Source organism: Puma concolor, chromosome A2 (assembly GCF_028749965.1).
Source record: "Puma concolor isolate L17-30 chromosome A2, mPumCon1.1.hap2, whole genome shotgun sequence".
Classification (NCBI taxonomy): domain Eukaryota; kingdom Metazoa; phylum Chordata; class Mammalia; order Carnivora; family Felidae; genus Puma; species Puma concolor.
Window position 1 is genome coordinate 114807978 of NC_141668.1, and position 20283 is coordinate 114828260.

At 53.6% G+C, this 20283-nt stretch overlaps 1 protein-coding gene across 3 annotated transcripts in view; it reads right to left on the reverse strand.

Moving 5' to 3' along the window:
• Positions 1-20283, reverse strand: part of NUP210 (nucleoporin 210) — a 109474-nt gene that overhangs the window by 35171 nt on the left and 54020 nt on the right. For 2 of the 3 annotated variants that reach the window (XM_086697308.1, XM_086697310.1), the window contains exons 15-20: positions 15163-15384; positions 12862-13035; positions 7146-7338; positions 6522-6628; positions 4664-4768; positions 4480-4581 (exon numbers count right to left, since the gene is read on the reverse strand). In XM_086697308.1, coding sequence (XP_086553434.1) covers positions 4480-4581; positions 4664-4768; positions 6522-6628; positions 7146-7338; positions 12862-13035; positions 15163-15384 — 903 coding nt within the window. The remainder of the gene's footprint in view (positions 1-4479; positions 4582-4663; positions 4769-6521; positions 6629-7145; positions 7339-12861; positions 13036-15162; positions 15385-20283) is intronic. The other variant, XM_086697309.1, reaches the window with a different exon arrangement.

Sequence of the window (20283 nt, forward strand, 5' to 3'; positions counted from 1 at the left end):
GCGTTAGTTAAAGGTACAAAGTGCTTGGCGCACAGTAGGGCCTTCCCCGCTGCTCTTATAATCGCATGATTATAAGATCCTTCTGTTGGAACGACTTGGTTTGAAATATAAAGAATCGGTGAGAAGAAAGAAACCCTAAGTTTAACTCGGGTAAACACTCCTAGGGGCAACCCACCTAAAACTGAAACGAAGGCCCCTTGCAGAGTTTTAGGGGGTGTGAGCAGAATTCCGCACAGCCCTCTATGCATTGTGTGGACATTAATAGCCTCCACAATGGGCCCGGTGCATGAGCTCCGCGGCTGCCTTCCAGAGACGCTCAGAAGCCGAAACACACCCAGAAGCCATTCTTGCATCCCGAATGTGTATCAATAGGAAAGAAAGAAACATTTTCTATGAGCTAATTGAAAAACTCCTGTGGGCTTTCTTGTCTCTGTGATTAAGGGAAATGAGAATGTTGCTAATTAGCAGCTGGAAAATGCCAAGGAAATGTGTAAACGTCCTTCAGAAACAACCGTCTGAGAGAAGCTGCTAGGATCTGTCACAGATTGTCAACGCTCCGTGAAAAACTTCCCCGGCAGGTTGCAGAAGAGGCAAGGGGAACCGGATCCCAATCTCCACCTCGAGGTGCAGAGGTCTCTGCACAGGTGATGGGAAGCAGAGACGCCAGAGCTCAAGGTGCCTTCAGGACACCTTCTGGGGCAAAAGCGACTCTTGTAGGGCCCGTCACACGGGCTGCGGCTGGTACGTCCCATAGTGTGCTAGACTTGTCCTGTGGGACGTCTGCACTGGGCACCGTGTCCCATTCCATAAGGGCCATGAAGCAATGAGACATGCGAGCAAAGGGCCAGTCCACAGGCAAGAGAGAAGGGCTATAGCTCTACTATAGCCCTATAAAATGTCTATAAAATGGGGACATTAATATTTGTCTTGATTGGAGAATCCTAGCATCTGTTGCTGAGGGGGACTGCACAGGGAACTGCAGAATTGTAGGACCGAACAGGGGCTCACAGGTCGCCTGGGGAAACTTGCCTCTGATGCTGAAATCCCATCTCTAGTCTTCCAGACAAGGGTCCCAGCTCCCATTTGGTTGCCTCCAGAGACGGGGCACTCATTACCTACAGAGGCGGCCCAGTCCAACACGGGCTCTTCAAAGCATTTGTTCTTGGAGGAAAGTTCTCTCTCTGGCTGCAGGTTTATCCTCAGGGCTTACTCAAAACGTATGGTGCGAGGTAAATATGAGTAAAGGGGTCCCCAAGTATTGTTGGCACTGTGTACATTTTTCTGAACTGCAACTTCCCTCTTCTTTATTTTTTTTAATGTTTATTTTTGAGAAAGAGAGAGAGCAAGCGAGCACGAGTGGGGAGGGGCAGAGATAGAGAGGGAGACAGAATCTGAAGCAGGCTCTAGGCTCTGAACTGCCAGCACAGAGCCCGACGTGGGGCTCGAACTAGTGAACTAGGAGACTTGAGCCAAAGTTGGACACTCAACTGACTGAGCCACCCAGGGGCCCTGAAACTTCCCTCTTCCTGATAACAGGGGAGTTATTTTTAATTTCCAGAAGTAAAGCAAAGCAAGGCATATCTCAAACAGTCAGAATTATTTACGATTTGAGCTTTTCCTTTTAATATGAAGGATGTGACAGCAAACACTCATTTACATGGCAGGAGGGATGGCCAGGGAATTACTCTTTCTTTTATAAAGGGAACAAAAATGCTCAGGGGACAGCTTCCTATGATCTCGGGCTTCTAGCAGCACACATTTATTCCCAGGTGCTGAGAGATCATGTTTTCTTGCTCTGATTTACGGCCACACACCTCAGAGGTCCTGCCATGTGAGACTGTGCCTCTGAGAGGAACAGGAACATTATGATGTGTTTCCTCACCCTTCACTGAAGGGCCATACCAGGGAAAAGCGTCCTCTCCACAGACAGGTAAAGACCAAGGCCGACCACTGGAAGATGGAAAAAAATGTAAAAACAAATAACAAAAACAAAAAAAAAAACCCCTCAACTGTCCTCAAAAGACCCAAGCCACCAAAACTGACTCAGAAAGAAACCATGTGAATAGTCCAATAACAAACGAAGAGACTGAATTTATAATCAAAAAACTACCCACGAAGGAAAGATGATGGCCCAGTGGCTTCACCGGTTAATCCTACCAGACATTTAAGAGTAATTATTAGCGGGGCACCTGGGTGGTTCAGTCAGCTGAGCGTCCGACTTTGGCTCAGGTCATGACGTCACAGTTCATGAGTTTGAGTCCCACATCGGGCTCACTTGCTGTCAGCTCAGAGCCCGCTTCAGATCCCCTGTCCCTCTCTTGCTCTGCGCCTCCCCTGCTCTCTCTTTCTAAAATGAATAAACATTTATTTTTTTTTAAAAGAGTAATTATTACCAAGTCTATGTAAACTGTTCCAAAAATAAGAAGAAACACTTCTAAGCCATTCTGTGAGGCCAGTGATACCCTGATACCCAAACCGGACAAAGAAATCACAGAAGAGAAAAGCACGGACCAGCATCTCTTCCGACTCTTAACGACACAAACCCGCCAAAATATTAGCACACGGAACCCAGTTCCATATAAAAAGAACTATGTGTCACGACAAGTAGCGCTTGTCCCAAGAATGCAAGGTTGGCTTAACATCTGAAAGGCAACTAACGCCATTCATCATATCAACAGAATACAAAACAAAAAACCACATCAATATTTCAAGAGACACAGAGCATTTGCCAAAGTCCAACACTCTTGTGTGTGTGTGTGTGTGTGTGTGTGTGTGTGTGTAAGAGCAGGGAGGAGATGGCTCAACCGTCCGGGGTTTCTGTTTGAGGTGATGAAAACACCCCAGAACTGACTGTGGTCATGGCTGCACCTGCCTAGGAATGTATTAGACACCACTGAATCGCACACTTTAAATAGGTGGGTGGTATGGCATAGGAATTATACCACAATATTAAGCTGCTGTTAAGAAACAACAGAAAGGGGTGCCTGGGTGGCTCAGGCGGTTGAGCGTTGGACTCTTGATTTCAGCTCAGCTCATAATCCCGGGGTTGTGGGATGGAGCCCTGCCCTGGGCTCTGCACTGATCATGGAGCCTGCTCGGAATTCATTCATTCATTCATTCATTCATTCATTCATTCATTCTCTCTCTCTCTCTCTCCTCCTCTGCCCCTCACCCCCCCTTGTGTGCTTTCTCTCTCTCAAAAACAAAAATAAAAATCTTTTTAAAAATAACAAAAGGCCACTAGAGGCACACCGCAGCTGTCCCTTAGAACACAGTCTCTGCTTTCCACTCTGCCACAGTCCCCACCACCCCCTACTACTCCCTGACACTGAAACTAAGCCTCTCCCACACTTCCAGGTACGTTCCTCATGGGAAACCCTGCTCATGTCCCTCATTTACTTTCCACTTATCCCACTCCAGAGGCAAATAATTTTGTGACACCCGTGTCAAGATGGTGAGTGAATGCAAACCGAGAAAAGGACCTCTGGAACCACCCAAAGGCAACAGCACTGTGGCAATTTAATGACACGACTTAGGTGTCATGTCTTTGTTCTTGGCCGCCTACATTTATGACTTCTGGTAGTGGTCTGATACGTTCTCTGACACATTCCGTAGTGAGTTTATTTTAAAGGAAGTTCAGTTTTCACAACTGCAAAGATAACTCATTGTGCAGATATGCAGACATTTAGGATACTGGTGTTTGTTTTTACCCTTTGCTACAACTATAGGGCTATTTAAAAAAAGAGAGAGAGAGAGATTTAAACAACCGAAATGCTCTACAAAGAGAGAATGGCTAAGTACAAATGATAGCATAGAAATAATCAGCCAGCCTACAGAGCAACACGGGGGGGGGAAAAAAACTAAGGGTATAACCAGTGACCAAAGCAGAATACTAAATTCTTCCATATCACAGGCACAGCTAAGTCAATATTTGCAAGAATAGGAAGAAGGTCAAGGAAGGAATATGGAAAAACACAAAAAGCAGATACATCTTTCAAAAGCAAGCTTCCTGGGGCGCCTGGGGCAGCTCAGTCGGTTCAGCGTCCAACTCTTAATTTCGGCTCAGGTCACGATCTCACAGTTCGTGGGACCGAGCCCCGTGCTGGCCTCTGTGCTGACAGTACAGAGCCTGTTTCCCACTCTCTCTTCTCTCTCCCTCTCTCAAAGTAAATCAGTAAACTTTGTTTTAAAAAAAGCAATCTTCCTTACGGTTGTCAGACTTGTGTTTACATGATAATGTTTTAATTCAAAGACTGATTGACAGGAAACCATTAGCTAACTAAGAGTGTGGGTAGTTTGCAGAGAAGGAACAAAAGTCACAAATGATGGAAGTTTCGCGAACAATGAATCAGGGACTCTAAAGACGTTACAAGTCGCATCTGCTGCGATTGAGCGTCTGCTTCTGACACAACCAATCTGATAACCACAAGGCCACCAGACGAGGGATGACAAGGACGGTGGAGATGGGCCCGTACTCACCGTGGCCACGCCCCTGGTCTCCTGGTAGGTCACCTTGATGATGTCTGTGGTGCTGGTGTTGAGGAAGAAGTAGCCAGAGCCTTCTCTGATGTGCAGCTCAGCCTGCAAGGAAGGGTGGGCCTGGGTGTCGAAGGCGAGGCTCCCCTGTGGGTCACGCCCAGGTGGCAGGTAGAAGGGACCGTACCTGCACATCGGGGTGGTTGTAGATGGTCACCTCTTCCGGGCTCACCCTCACGTCCTCCACCAGGATGAGTTCTATGGAGGCCGACACAGGCGTGAGAGGGTCGTGCTGAAGGGGTGAGGCAGTGCTATTAGATCCAAAGGCAACGGCCCAAACCTGGCCAGTCTGCGGGTCGCCCCCCCCACCGACCCCTGCCCTGAAGGAGCATAGAAACCCCAGGTCCTGGCGTCACCCCCAGGGCACTCATTATGTTGGGGACATAAGCCCCAGTAAAACCATCACGTTTCAAGCCCAGCTTAGAGGACACATTGCTTTGAGGCAACCAGAATTCTGCCAAGGCCGGTGCCCCACCCCAGGTGGCTCGGCCCCATGAGAGTGGTGATTCCCACGCACTTCAGGAAAGTGGGGGTGCACAGCAGATGACCTGCTGCAGTGCCCTGTGTGAGGGACGGGGACATGGGCAAACAGCATATAGGTGCTGAGAGGAGGAGGCGTGGAGGTGTCCTCACGGGGGGCTCATGGGGGATGCAGCACAGCCCTCACTCCCCTGGGTGCTGCCCGTATCCGTATGCGAAGCTGCTGCCTGTCCTTCCAAGGAGACTGCCAGACCCAACCCGGCCCTGTACTCACCTGCTTCAGCACCCGCCCCCGCCCAGCCCTGTGCTAGCCCTGGGGGTTCCACAGTGGTCCTCAGGCAATGATGCAAATTTAATCCAATGTCAGGATTACATTACAAGGGACAGTAAACGAATGGCCTGTGTCAGTGCGTAGGACAGGTTGTGAAGGCGGCGAAGGGCCAGGTAGGGGCGAGGGGGGTGGGGGGGGGGGGACTCTCAAATGAGCAGACACCCAGAAGTGAAGGCGTGAGCAGTACTGCTAGAGAAAAGCCCACAGGCCAACGAGCCTAAGTGCAGATGCCCTGGAGGGGGAGGCCCGCGAGGCCACCCACAGCCAAAGGACTCCCTGTGCAGGTGGGGACAGACAACCCAGGGCTGAAGCCACCAGGGGCGTAGGTGTGCTCCTTCAGGGCCAGCCTCAGTGCCGCTCCCACTGGGGTCTCCACCCCCTTGCTCCCCATTTCAAGCCCCATCTGCTGGAACTTAGGGTCCCTTGGAACCCCATCCCACCCTCTCCTTCCAGCCATTATCTGCTGCCTTCACCCTACTCAAAACCCACGTTGGTGTGGGTATCATTCAGCAGGACCGCTCTTGGGGAGCCCTTCCATGCACCCATTTGCCACCCAGGAGCAGTGCCTCTGCGGGGGGCCCATGAGATGCCGGGGTGGGGAGGCTAGGGTCAGCGGGCCTTGACCCAAGCATACGCAGACGATGGCAACAGTCTGTATGTGCAGGGGTGTCTTTACCATACCAGGGGGCACACAGGGGGATCTGAGGCCTTGGGCAGCTACTGTGTGCCCAGGGTTCAGGGACTGCTTCCCAGAGGCTGACACTGTGGCTGAGCCTAACAAACAGGAAGTAAGGGAGTGAGGGGACAGCATTCCAGGTAGTGGGGACTGGAGCTGCAAAGGCACAGAAGCCCGAGTCACCCGGGCACAACCTTGGGCGGGGTCTGAGGTCAGGGCCACGGGCGGGGGACAGGGGGAAACAGGCTGGACAGACGAGGCTGAGGGCTCCCAAAGCTGTGCACCGGGGCCTCGAAGTGACAGGGCCAGACTGCCTGAATGCCAGGCGTGTGGGGCAGGGGTACTGGCGGCCAGAAGCCAGAGGGAAGGCGCTCGATTCAGGGATGGGTTAGTGAACAGAGGGTGCGACCCAGCAAAGGGGCTCAGGACACTGGGAGGCCGGACAGGATGCGGGCAGACGCGGGGGCCTCCCCGCCACCGGCGGGCCTGGGGACGTACCGGCTGCACCACCCTGGCCGTGCTGAGGTGGGACTGCTGGTAGCCAGTCGCGGTGGCGGAGATGGCTGTGGTTCCCGACGCCTCGTGCACCGAGATGGCCTGCAAACCTGAGTCCAGGGAGAGGAAAGCGGGTGTCGGGTTTTGCCCCCTGCCTCCCTGTGATTTGCAGTCTTAAATCTCCATAGTCCTAAACATACATCACTGAGTCTGTTCAAACTGCATGCACCATAAGAGTTAGTGGGCCCTGAGCAGCTTCGGGGAGCTGCACGGGACTCCATGTGTGGCTGCCAAGGGGTCTGTGAAGGCAGCATGACTCAGAGCAGCACGGGTCCCAGAGGCTGGCTGATCCGTACAACCGGGGATGGGAGACTCACCTGCCGTGCACCCTGAGCCCGTGTCCCCATCCCTGAAATAGAGATTCATTCCAGTTCCTGCCTCACAGAACGTCTGTGCAGGATCAAAGCAGAGGAGTGAACTTGCTTCCTTTCCGTTCTGGATAAAGGGGAGTCCCCGACGAAAGCCCCCAGCAGCCGCCAGCCCTCCTCAGCACCCCTCTCGTCTGTCTGGGGTTTCACGACACCCTGTCCTCCTGACCTGGGTCGTCGGGCTCACTACCCAGCTCACCGTGCAACTTCTTCTGGCCGCTCCCATCGTCCCGGGCCACCAGCTGCATGGGCAGGTCAAGGTTGATGCTGGCCAGCGACGGCCTGGTCGACTCCCATTGGATGTTCAGAGAGCTGAAGTTGTCGAATCTGCGGCCCTGCTGGTCGTAGGCGGCCAGGTCCAGCAGGGGGTTGCGGTGGCTGGAGACTGGAACCTGCGAGAAGCAAAAGTCAGACGTCGTGGCCAAGCCCAGGCCTGGGCACAGCCACTCTTGACCATGTGGTGCACCCTGAACCTGGCTGACTGCCTTCGGAAGGGCTCCCGGCATCCTGGCGATGGAGGGGGGCAAGTCACTGACTACTGCTGTGCAGCAGTCAAGATGCTTCATAGGCTGGTCCAACCTGGTGTCTTAGTCCACCCCGTGGTCCTCTAGGGGGGACCGGTTTGCCCTTTCAAGGTGGCCTTGGCGATATCTGAAAGCATTTTTGATTTTTATGGCTGGGTGGGGGTGCAACAGGCATCTAGTGGGTAGAGGTCAGGGATGCGGCCTAACACCCTCTAATACACAGGACAGCCCTCAAGAAGTAAGGATCTGGCCCCAAAGGTCGGAGTGCCAAGGTCAAGACACCCCGCCCTAGAGCCCTCCCCCAGCCAGGCTGCTCTCTCCTTCCTCTCTTGGCCTCACCTTTCCAAATCCTTGCTACCTCCTCCCTGCCCCACCAAGCCCCTCCAAGAGGAAGGCTGCCCCCACCTGGGTTTCATAGGAACACCAGTTACAATCTCCAAAATGTTCCAGAGCCATTCGGCTTGCAAGGCTCCTTGCAGAGCCAAGTTCTCACCTGATCCTTAAATATCCCAATGAGATGGGAGCTGTCGTCCCTATATAAAGGGTGAGGAAGCAGAGTCCCAGGGAAGAAAAGGAACAAATAAAAGGCAACTCCGAGAATGAGTGGCACACCCTTCGGGGTTGAGCTCCAAACCCTGAATTACTAACCACTCTACCATTACCTCTTGCTCCCCAGGCAAACCCGCCCTGAGCAACCCAAGCCAAGTCGCCCTCCTTCCTCCCAGATGCTGGTTCATCCCCCACCCTCCCCGCCTCCTGGCAAGGGGGCAGGTGGGGCAGGTAGTGAAGCAGGGACCCTAGGTACATAGGCATCCGCGTCCCCCTGCCTGGCCTGGAAGCTCGGCCTGTCACCACCCCAGGCAAGCCAGTGGAAGTCACAACAGGACCCACCTCCCAGGACTCTGCTTTAACCAAGGGTCCTATGAGACCATTTGCAAGAGGTCGGCTCACTGTAACAAACGTGCAGGCAGGGACATGGGCAGTCGTGCGCAGTGTCCCCCGGCGTACCCACCGATGCACGCACGGGGCCAGGAGCGAGGACCGCACTGTTTTGGCCTTTGCAAGTTAGGAGTGACCGTGTCACTTGCTTTGACCCGTGAAAGGTGAAACGGGACTTGACAACAATTCCGGGGGGAAGCCTTAACGGCCAGAACACAACCCGCCAGGGAGTGCCGCCTCCTTCTCTCTGCAGTGGCACCCAACCACGTTCACCACGCCCTGGAAGGATGGGAACAGCGACATGAAGCAGGGACCCCCGCCACCACGGTGCACACGCAGGATGAGCAAGAAGTGAACCGTGCTGTGTGAATCCACCGCGATCTGTGCTTGTCTGTTCCCGCAGCCTCGCCTCGCCTGTCCAGACCGATGCTGTCACCGAACTACCGACCAGCACCGTGAGGGCTCGGCCACAAGTCCTTCTAGCTCTCTTGCCCCCAGAGAACACCGAGCCCAAGCACGCTGCAAATTTTCACTGCAGGTCACAGCCCAATCAACTGGGGATGCTGGCTTCGGTCAGGAGCTACAACCACGGGCAGGGACGGGAGTGGCCCCACTCTTTCCCCGAGATGCGTCCTGGGTGGGAAGCCGATGCCCTTCCCTCCCCCTGTGCTCCCGGGGAAGGATGTTAACAGTCTGCTCCAAGCATGCTTGGATCCTTCCAGTGGGCATCTGAGGGAACAGCATCATCCCCATTCTACAAATGGGAAGGCGGAGGCTCAGAGACATTAAGCAAGTTGCCCGAGGTCGCACAGGTTTAGGGGTGGAACACTATTGGTCTGGTTTTAAAGCGCACAGGCCTCCCCTGACCGTGAGGCCTCTCCCCGGTACACCAGTCAGGCTCCATCCGAGCCCCCGCTAATCAGTCTCCTGGCACACGACGGGTGCTCAGCCATAGTGAGCTGAACACAGGACGACCTGTGCAGAGGGCTGGGGTCAGGCCGGAGTCTGGTTCCACTTTGTCACTCTGACTGGTCAGCTCCATTCTGGTGTGTGGCCCCGCCAGTAATTTACTCAGCAAACACGTCTCGGGTGGCCTCTGGCTTTGGAGAGGTATAAAATTAAATTGATACTGTACCCAGGATGCATGGCAGGGATACAGCTTTCTGAAGGTCCCCTAGTGAGATCATAAATCGCAGGGGCCGTGCCCGATCGGCTCACAGCTCTGGAACTCCAGGGCTGATGGATCACACGGCAGTTCTGTGTTTGAAGTCCATTATTTCCTGGCAAGCGGGATCTACGACACACGCAAGCCAATTCAGATCCGTGCTCTGCTGCCTTGACTGTCGTCTTTCCGTCAAGAGAGACAACCCCGCGCTGACCCAGAGGTCACAGCCAACAGACGGCCAGACACGGCTCACTTGGCAAATGCCCGACGTGCAAAGACAGGGAAGATACATATAGATCTGCCTGGTTTTTTCTTTGAAAATAAGAAGGTTTGACCAGCCTGGGGTTCAATGGGCTAGAGTCGAGCTGGGCAGACCGTCACTATGGAGGGGCACCTGCTCTCCAGGCCTGCACCACCCACCCCCCTACCCCCAGCCCCCTTTCTTCAGCAGTGCCCCGCTTGGCTTCTCCAGACATTTGAGCCTGCAAGAGTCAGGGCCAGAAGGCACAGGGACACTGGCATGGTGTGCATGTTTCTGTGTTCATTCATCCATCACATTTACTGAGCTCCTAGCATGAGCTGAGGTCTTTTCTAGAGACTCGCAGAGAATAAGATAAATATGTAAATTCTACAGCATTAGATGATGTGCAGAGCTTGGGGGCAGGGGAACAGGGAACTGGAATATGAAATGTTGAGGGAAGGGAGAAACTTTAGGTAAGGTCTAAAGGCTGAGGACTCCCTACCTGCAAGGGGTAACATTTGAATAAAAAACTGAAGGAGGCAGGGAGGGAGGCTTGGGGACACAGGAGTAGAGAGAAGCCAGAGGGACAGTAAGTTCGGGATGCATGCAGGGCACGTTCTGGTATGCTCAGGGTATGACAGGGTGTCCAAGGACAGGAAGAGCAGGGTGGTGGATTAATGGGGACCGGAGCTCAGAGACTACGGGTTATAGAAGGGGCTTGGCTTTTGCTCTGGGGGAGCAGGAAGCTGTTGGCTGGGTCTAAGCAGAGGAGAAGGTTAAAGTGTAACATTTACCACTCACGCTTCTCCCCTACAACCCTAGGGGACCGCTGTCACCCATTGTCATTCAAGGAGGAATTCAGGCCCAGCTGTCAGTGCCTACTGATGTCAGCTGCTGTCTGGCTTGTGACCTCACACTCGGTGGACCAGCAGAGTGGCTTTTCCAGAAGAGTCCAGACTTAGCAGGACTATACTCTTTATAAAGAGGTAATTTGTTAATACATAAAAGTATTGGAGTGCCTGGGTGGCTCAGTCAGTTGGGCATCCGACTTCAGCTCGGGTCATGATCTCGCAGCTTGTGGGTTCAAGCCCGGCATCGGGCTCTGTGCTGATGTCTCAGAACCCGGAGCCTGCTTTGGATTCTGTGTCTCCCTCTCTCTCTGCCCCTCCCCTGCTCATGCTCTGTCTCTCTCTCTCTCTCAAAAATAAATAAACATTTAAAAAAAAATTTTTTTTAATACATAAAAGTGTTTTAAAATGTGACCCTTTCAGGACATTCGCCTCAACAGCCCCCAAAGTCAGGAGGCAGAAAAGTCCTGAACACACAGATTTTCAGCTTGGGAATGACAGCCACCTGCTCCCTTCCAGTAACACCCAGGCCTGAGCTAGGGGTAAATGAGGCGTCACGGTGACAAGCCTCCAGAGGGGCTCTAGGCTCGGGGCCAGTTCTCCTCACCTGTCAAGAGGGAATATGGGTGCCCGGCCCCCACGGGGTAGGTGGGAGAATGCCCCGACGCTGGGCACAAAGCATCCTCATTTGTAACTGATGCTGTGGAGGCACTGACCCGTAAGGGACCGGCATTGGGGGCAGTAGAGGGGCTCACACGCCCATGTGTCTCCGAGCTGAGCAATCAGGAAAGCCTGTGAGAAGACAGAAGCCCACCAGAACAGCAGGAAGAAAAGCTAACTAAACTCGCAGGGGACATGGAGGCCAAGAGTCACATGCCAGACAGGCAGGAGTGGTCCCAAGTCTTAGACACTGGAGTCTGGGACCTCCCGCAGAGCATCAAAGAAATGCACTTCAACAAAACACAAAGCCATCCTCCTGCTTCACCCACGGGGAGCCAAATCCCAAATCTCTCTGCGGGTGGTGGGAGAGGCTGCCCACAGAAACAGCCTCAGAAAGCTTCCGTCAGGTGCACAGAGGAGATGTGCTGAGCGCTCTCAGGGCAAGCAGCAAAGAGGTGAGGGGCTCCCATCCCCAGAACGGGGCCCTCAGGAGCCACCAAGGAAGGGGGCAGCTGGACATGCCTTGGAGCGGGGGGGAGGAGCTGATCACAGGGCTGGGGCCGGGAGAAGAGAAGCAGCTGTGAGGACCAAAGAGGGGGCACTAAACTTGGGAGCCGGGCGGATGTAGGGCCTCTGGGACCCTGCCCGCCTCCGGGCCTCGTGGACAAACTCATGAAGGGGATGCAATGAGCCTGGCCTCACAGATGGTCCGGCGATGGGGAATAAGGCACACAGGTGAGAGCTGTGTGAGAGAACACACGATGGTTCTGATTGCTGCGTGGGCAGCAGGGATGCAGAGACCCCAGGCTAACCTCAGGGCCTTTGCACTTGCTGTTGTACCTGCCCGGAACACCCTTCCTTCAGCTCTTCTCGGCTGGCATCTCCTGACACGGTATGTGCCCTCCTCACGGAGGCCTTTCCTGGCTCCATCTGAAGCGGCCTCCCGTGGCAGCCGTCCCGCACCCTGCCTCACTTGCTCCACGGCACTTCCCACCTACTGTCCGTCTTGCCTACTGTTTGCGGGCCTCCTGCTCTTGCTGTCACCTCCGTGGGGCAGGTGTCTCCCCAACTGGAGTACTCTTGTATTCTAGAACCCCGAGTTCTGTGCCTCACACTGAGAAGGTGCTCAACAAATACACGGTGAAGGAATGAAGGGAAAGAAACCTGCCTAGTCTCCGCCTCTGTGAAGGGGCTGGGGGCTGGGGCTGGCCGGGAGGGTGTCCGTACCCCTGACCCTGAACAGCAGGGCTTCTAAGTCCTCCACATCTGTCGCCCGATCTCTGGGTGTCCTGGCGTGGAGGGCTAGACTGGCCAGAAGCCCAGGTGCTCCAGGCCCATGGGTACACCTTGCAGCCCCGCTCGTCAGAAGAACCCCCGAGTGACTTTCTTCCCCCTCCCACATTTACGTTTGAAACACAGCCCCCCGATACATAAAAGCCGGACAAAAGCAGGCCCCGTGCACGGAGGGGAGGTGGCACAGTGCTGACCCGTCCTCGTCACCACACCCCCGCCGCCCCCCGTGAGAACTGCCCACTCACCACCTGCTTGTTCTGCTGCAGCAGCGGGCACGACAGGTCCAGCTGGGGGCTGGCATAGACGGGCGTCAGGGTGAGCCTGGAGGGCGGGGCGCAGACGAACTTCACCACGGCGGGCTCCAGCGCGGGGAAGGGGTTGGTGACACTGGGCTTGTTCCCCACCGAGAGGGCGATGACCTGGCGGGGCACAGGAGCACTCAGGGTCCGAGTGCCTGCTCCACCGTGAGCCTGGCCTCCCCACCCAGCAACCTTGGACTCGGTTTGCTGCTCCGTAGAATGGGAAGGTGAGAGCTACCCCACCAGGGGGTTACAAAGGTCCAGTGACATATGTGTGGCAGCGTGCTCTTTCAACCTGCGAGAGGCCTTCCCGCAGGGGCTCTGATGCCCTCTACGAATGCCGGCCGAACGCCGCCTGCTCCGTGAGCCAGGGAGGAGGCGGATCGGTGACGCCTCGCGGCTGTGCAGGACCCTGCAAACACCTCATAGTTGACTGAGCGAATTCACAAGCCTGTGGGTTTTCTAAAGGAGGAGCCCACACTGACTTTGGAGGATTCATCACAGCAAGGCGCAGGTGTGGGAGGGCATGTGCCAACGGACAGAGGCCGGCATGGCAGCCGGACGGGAGAAGGGCCGTGGGGGGCCTCAGCCTGCACACCTTCCTTCTTGAGAGAAGCTCGGCTGGCCGCTGCAGAGGCCAAAATTAAAGGTGCCAGAAAAGAGGGAAGCTTGAGTCTGCTTTGAGAGCTGGGGCATCAGAAATCAAGCCCAGGCCCGAGTTTCATGATCGCAGCTAACGGTCCATCCCCAGAGAGTGCCCCAGGCCCCTGCAATGACACGCACTTTCTTTAGGACACGTGGTCCGGCCCAGAGCCCCTCAGCCTTCCTGATCCCGAGACAGGACGGAGGGCGGTTTCCATGCTGCCCTGCAGGCTCTCGGCCTCCACCCCGACGTCCCAAGGAACTGAGGCACACGGGAGTGGAAGGGTCCCAGAGGCGCCTCTGTTCAGAGGCCCAACCCCTATGGCCCGGGGGGGATGCGGATGAGCAAGCCGAGTCAGGGAGAAGAAAGCTCTCTAGCTTAGTTCTGGACTGGGTTTCTCCTCATGGTATTATTACATTTCTTTTACTTATTAGTTAAAAAAGACAAAGCCAGCGGGAATCAGGGTCTTTCACTTTTCTTTTCTGCTCACACCAAGGGAGTCTCCGTGCGGCAAGCTTGGGGTACCCTTATGAAAGGGTACCTTGGGGGGGGAGGGTGTATGTGTGTTTTAACACCAGCTGACATTATTACACATGCAAGGGGATTCTCCACTTCCCTGAAGACATGTGTTCTCTTTCTTTTTTTTTTTTTTAATGTTTTTTAAATTTTATTTTAGAGAGAGAGGACACAAGAGTGGGGGAGAGGGGCAGAGGGAGAAAGAGAATCTAAGCAGGCTCCATGATCCGTGCAGAGCCTGACATGGGGCTCGACCCACGAACCTGGGATCGTGACCTGAGCCGAAATCAAGAGTTGGATGCTCAACCGACTGAGCCACCCAGGCGCCCCTCTCCTTCTTTCTTGGGTCACGCTGGCCTCCCACCCTCTTTCTGTTTCCCGGCTCCAGGGCACCCTGTGAATGGAGGGCTACATCCCTGCTAGAAGCAAATTGGCGGGCGGCCCTGAGCCTCCGGAGGGCCAGGCACAGGGACCGGATGGGTAAGCTGCCACCCCGTCCAGCCCAGTCCTTCACACAGGGGCTCTGGTGTGGCTCTAGCCCCAGGAGAGTTTGGCCACAGACGTGTTGTGTTTGGTCCACCCAGTCTCCTAATTTTTTCGGTTTTCATTCAGCATTGTGAAAAACAAAAATCAAGAGATTTCACAGAAAAAAAAAAAAAGAAGAAAAACTACTGGGATTCCTGGCTTATCCTGAAACACCAAAAACAATCTGCCAAATCTGGGCTGAGGCCTCACTCGTTTATGATATCCGCCTGAACCCCGGAGGCCTCTGACTGTGACCCCCGATCTCGTCCCGTCCTCTGATATGGTGGCAGGAAATGATGCAGTCCAGAGAGACAAGAAGTCCCCCCACTAGTGGAGAGGGAGCTGAGACTGACTGGCTCTAGCAAAGCCGCCATGTGTCAGGAGGGTCCCAGCTGCTGCCCCCAGACCAACCTGCCTGTGTCTACTCAGTCCTTCCACCTCGCTGATCCTCAGTTTGCCTGTCTGTGAAATGGTGCTGTGAGCACAGCAGGGTACTCAGGCAACACGACTCTGCACCCCTCTCCCTCTGGGCAAGGTGGGTCTAGGGACAGCCCTGTTCTCACCTGCTCGCCCAAGGCCTGACAGGTCACGAGGATCCAGTGTTGCTGGTAATTCCGGGAGGTAGAGGGCCCAAAGAGAGCCAGACTGATGCTGTCTGTGTCCTCAGAGGTGATGTTCCGGAAGAATTTGGAAGGCTCGAGGACCCAGGGTCTGGGACCTCCTTCGAACAGCATCTCCTTTGAGGAGCCAAGGGTCACCAAGGCGACGGAGGAGGGGTCAACAGCCTGTGGGGGGGGGTGAGGGGGAAAGGAGAGGCAGCATTCCTCTGGGAGGCCTGTGCAGGTGTGGCCTCGCCCTGCGGCCGACTCGCCCCTGCAGAGGTCAGGCAAGCCCCAAGTCCTCTCTGGAACTCAGTCTGCTCATTGGCAACACTACCAGGACCGTTGTCAAGATCCAAAGGCATAGGAAGGTTCTGGGAAGAACTGTGTCCTCACTCTCTGATATGCCGCTGAGGGGAGGGCTAAACAGACTTGCCTCTTCTGTAAAATAATCAGTAAAAGCCTTGAAAATACCCACAGCACTTGCCCTGGAACCCAGGAACTCCTCACCTGGAATCTAACCTAAACAGAACAGGAAGGACAGAAACAGATTCACCCACAAAGAGACGTTCGTCACACTATTACCTACAATAGCAAATCATAGGCAACAATCTGAAATCCACAGTGCGGGGCTGGGTAAATAAACGTGGTACATCCACACAATGGGAGGTTCCACGGGTCCCCGAGGCAGCATTTACAAAGAGCCGGATACAAAACTGACTCCAGTTTGATCACAGCCACGTGGCTTTAAAAAGCATAAAGCCATCCTACAAAGAAACACACCAGAAGACGGAGGAAACACAGGCAGCCTGTCCTTGCTGGCGGTTTGTTTCCTTTTGCCTCCGCAGACTCTCCCACACTTTCTACAACGTACGGATAAGCTGTGGGGGAAGGGGAGGGGGCAAGACTTTTTTGCCTGTTTTGTCCCCAGCACTTAGAACAACAGTGCCTGGCCCATAGTCGGTGCTCAATCATTATTTGCTGAAGGAAAGAGTGAACGTTAAGTCCTAAAAGTACTCAACAAATAAGGACAAAGTAAAATAATTTTTTAGGAGCGCCTGGGTGGCTTAGTCGGTTAAGCGTCCGAATTCAGCTCAGGTCATGAACTCGCGGTTCGTGGGTTTGAGCCCCACATCAGGCTGTGTGCTGACAGCTCAGATCCTGGAGCCTGCTTGGGATTCTGTGTCTCCCTCTCTATCTGCCCCTTCCCCACTTGAGCACGTGCTTTCTCTCTCTCTCAAAAATAAATAAGCTTTAAAATAAAACAAAATAATTTTTTTTTTTTTATAAAAGCCCTCATCTGCTTTCACAATCTTTGTGCTGGGGTCCCAGGGCCTCCCTGCACAGACAAGGGCAGAGCTTAGAGTCTATAAGAAAGGGTGCCATTCCCATCCAACATCAGGGAGAGGGCCAGCTCCGCCAGGAAGACGTGGTTTGCTCTGCCCAAGGACACCTCCCTCCACAGACACAGCTGGGGTCTCTTTGAGGGGTCCTGCAGCCTTGCTACCTGGCTCCCTGCTGGGGCTTACCTGCTCTGCTCCAGAGGGTCTCGCTGAGGTTGCCCCAACTACTTACTTACCGGCGGGCTTCCCTGTTGGACCCCACTCTACCCTCCAAGAACTTCCAGATGTCCCTTCTGAAAGCACAGATCTGACCCCGTCACTCCTGCACTAAACCTGTAGCACCTGTTGTCCTCGGAAGAAAGGCTTAGTTAGCCCAGGATTCGGGCTCTTCCAGGGTAGCCCTCGCCTCATCTCTCCTAGTCCCACCTTTAGACTAGCCCTCACAGAAGCCACCCCACTGACCCTGTCCCCTTACCTACTCCTTTCTCCAAGAAGCCCCCACTTCCTCCCTCACCCGATGACGTCCAGCCTGCCAGGGCAGACAGCTCATTCTCTGGTCCCTGCTTTGCCTCGTGTCAGCATACTGCAAGGAAATGGATTGGTCTGGGGACCTACCTCCCTGATCAGCCTAAGGGCTCATTAAAGGTAGGGCCTGCTTTCTTCTATAACCACAGCAATCAAACTGTATGAGAAATGAAAAACGTAGAGAAAACAAGAATATTTTTTTAAAAAAGACAGGGGAAATTACAATGACTCTGTGGTACTATTTCTTTTTTTTTCTTTTTTTAATGTTTATTTATTTTTGAGAGAGACAGAACGTGAGCAGGGAGGGGCAGAGAGAGAGGGAGACACAGAATCTGAAGCAGGCTCCAGGCTCTGAGCTGTTAGCACAGAGCCCGATGTGGGACTCAAACTCACAAACCGTGAGATCATGACCTGAGCTGAAGTCTGATGCTTAGGCACCCTGCCCCTAGATTCTTTTCTTTTTTTAATTTTTTTTTAATGTGTATATATTTTTTGAGAGAGAGAGAGAGAGAGAGAGAGAGACAGAACATGAGTAGAGGATGGGTCAGAGAGAGAGGGAGATACAGAATCCGAAGCAGGCTCCAGGCTCTGAGCTGTCAGCACAGAGCCTGACGTGGGGCTTGAACCCATGAACCATGAGATCATGACCTGAGCCAAAGTCAGATGCTCAACCAACTGAGCCACCTAGGCGACCCCGTGATACTATTTCGTAGCCATATGATTAGCAAGAATCTAAAAGTTTGAGCACACACTGTGCTGGTGAGTATGCAGGGAAATGTGCGCTCTTTTTAAAGAATTTATTTAGTTACTCACTTTTTTACTTAACTTTTTATTGAGATATAATTGACATATAACATAGCATTGGTTTCAGATGCACAGCGTAACAATTTGATATTTGTATAGAGACTTGACCTTTGAACTACGCAGGGGTTAGGGGTGCTGACCCACCCAGCACGTCAAAAGTCTACATGTGACTCTTGACTCCCCCAAAAAGGAATGGAGGTGAGATTTCTAAGTATCTCTCTCTCTTTTTTTTTAAGTTTTATTTACTTATTTTGAGAGAGAAGGGCAGAGAGAGAGGGGGAGAGAGAATCTGAAGCAGCCTCTGCACTGTCAGCTCAGAGCTCGACGCGGGGCTCAAATTCAGGACCCAAGCTGAAACCAAGAATTGGATGCTTAACTGGGCCACCAGGCACCCCTAAGTATCTTTCTGATATAGCTTTAACTCTGGAACTATATAACTTACATGTACATAATAATAAAAACAAAAACCAAACCCTAAAACTGACACCTGGAAACAGACCAATGTGTCTGACAGATGGGTCATTACAAAGCTGCAGTGACTAAGTGTGTGCCTGTCCCCTACTCTTGGCCTCAACGATACCTTAACCTCTCATGATTCCCAACGTCTTCTAGAACAAGAGTTACAAACACCTGTTCCTCTGACTGCCTTTCAACAGCTGGCGAGGGTGGGGGTCCACAGAGCCGCTTCCTAAGGTGGAATCAGCACCAGGCAGTAAAGGGCGCCAGGGTCCATCAGCTATGTCTGCTGTGGGCACGGCACAGATGCACACAGGTGCCGTGCCTGCATTAGCCCGGAGTCCACCTGGGCAGGGGCCGCTTCTGGTTCAGAATGGCCAGCATGCTGGGAGTATGGAGGCTACCGCTAACACAGATCGAGGGAGTCCTTAGTTTAATGCCTAGAACGTAGAGTACTTGACAGCTATGTCCAGGTCCGGCTCTCCCAAGCTCTCCTCTCCAAGAATGCTTGGAGCCCTGAGTGTTGGTGCTGCTTGAGGCAGAACATCCAGTCTCCCACCCCTCTGCGGGTGGAGACCAGAATGTATTGCTGGGATGTCATAAAGCCTGGGCTGAACCAAAGCATCCCAGCGCTCAGACAGTGCCAGCCCCCTTCCATTTTGGCCCCGCATGTGTGAACTCCACTCACTGTAGGGTGTTAGTCTATTTCTGTAGTCACCTGCCAGGACTGGGGTGACGGAGCCACCCCTCAGGGCCCCCTGACCCTTCACCTAGCTCCCTCCATGCCCTCACCCCCACGGCGGCTGTGTAATTCCTCAACTGCCAAGAACCTGACGTCCTCACAGATTCAGACAACCACCTGGCTGTCACCCGTAGTCCTGGACCCAGAGCAGTGCCCCAGCCAGTTGCCACCTCGCTATGGAGGGGAGTCACCGGAGTGACAGCTTTAAGATGCACACGCCCTCGAGGGGGACAGGGTGACGATCTGCTGAGGCCTACGGGGCACACCCTCTCTTGGCTGTGGACTTACATTAAACCCTTAGCAAAGAAAGGGAATCACTTGTCAATGAGAATTCTGTCCTTTTAACTTTTTTTTCCCCAATATTTTTCTGAATTTGCTATTGGTTATCAACCCTCCAGGAATCCCTCCCTGCACACATATGCACGTGTGTAGACGCAGGCAATTTCAAAAACCCCGGGGCGCCCCCACCCGCAGACTCTGCCTTGTTGCGTGCCCAGATTTTGAAACCATCAAGATAGCCCTTTTTCTGCATGTGAATGGCCAAGCATGACCAGGGCCTTTGACTCTTCCTCCCTGGCCCTCCTACTCCACTCAGGCCTCTTTGCTCAAACATCACCTCCTCCAAGAGGCCTTCTCTGATCCCGTAAGGCAGAACCTCTTGTCACCTGCTACCTCCTTTCCCGCTCAACTGCCCTTATTACTACCTGCCATCACTTTGTATGTAGTCATTTGTTTCTGTCGCCACAACTAGAATGAAGTTGTTACCGGCTAGCTGTGTGACCGCAAGCAGGTTAACCTCTAGGAGGCTCAGTCTCTGCATTCTGTAAAATGGGTATACAAGAACTTGCACCTCGTGGGATTACCACAGAGATTCAAGGAGTTGGGGGCAGGGGGTGCCTGGGTGGCTCAGTCGGTTAAGCCTCTGATCTTGACTTTGGCTCAGGTCATGATCTCATGGTGTGTGAGTTGGAGACCCACATCGTGCTCTGTGCTGACAGTGCAGAGCCTGCTTGGGATTCTCTCTTTCCCTCTCTGTCTCAAAATAAGTAAATAAATTTTTTAAAAAAGAGATTCAAGGGAATGTGAATGAAAGCCCCAAATACATGTCCAGCAACACGGGCTCAATAAATGACCTGAGCTAGGGCACCTGAGTGGCTCAGTCATTTGAGTGTCAGACTTCAGCTCAGATCGTGCTCTCTGGGTTCCTGAGTTTGA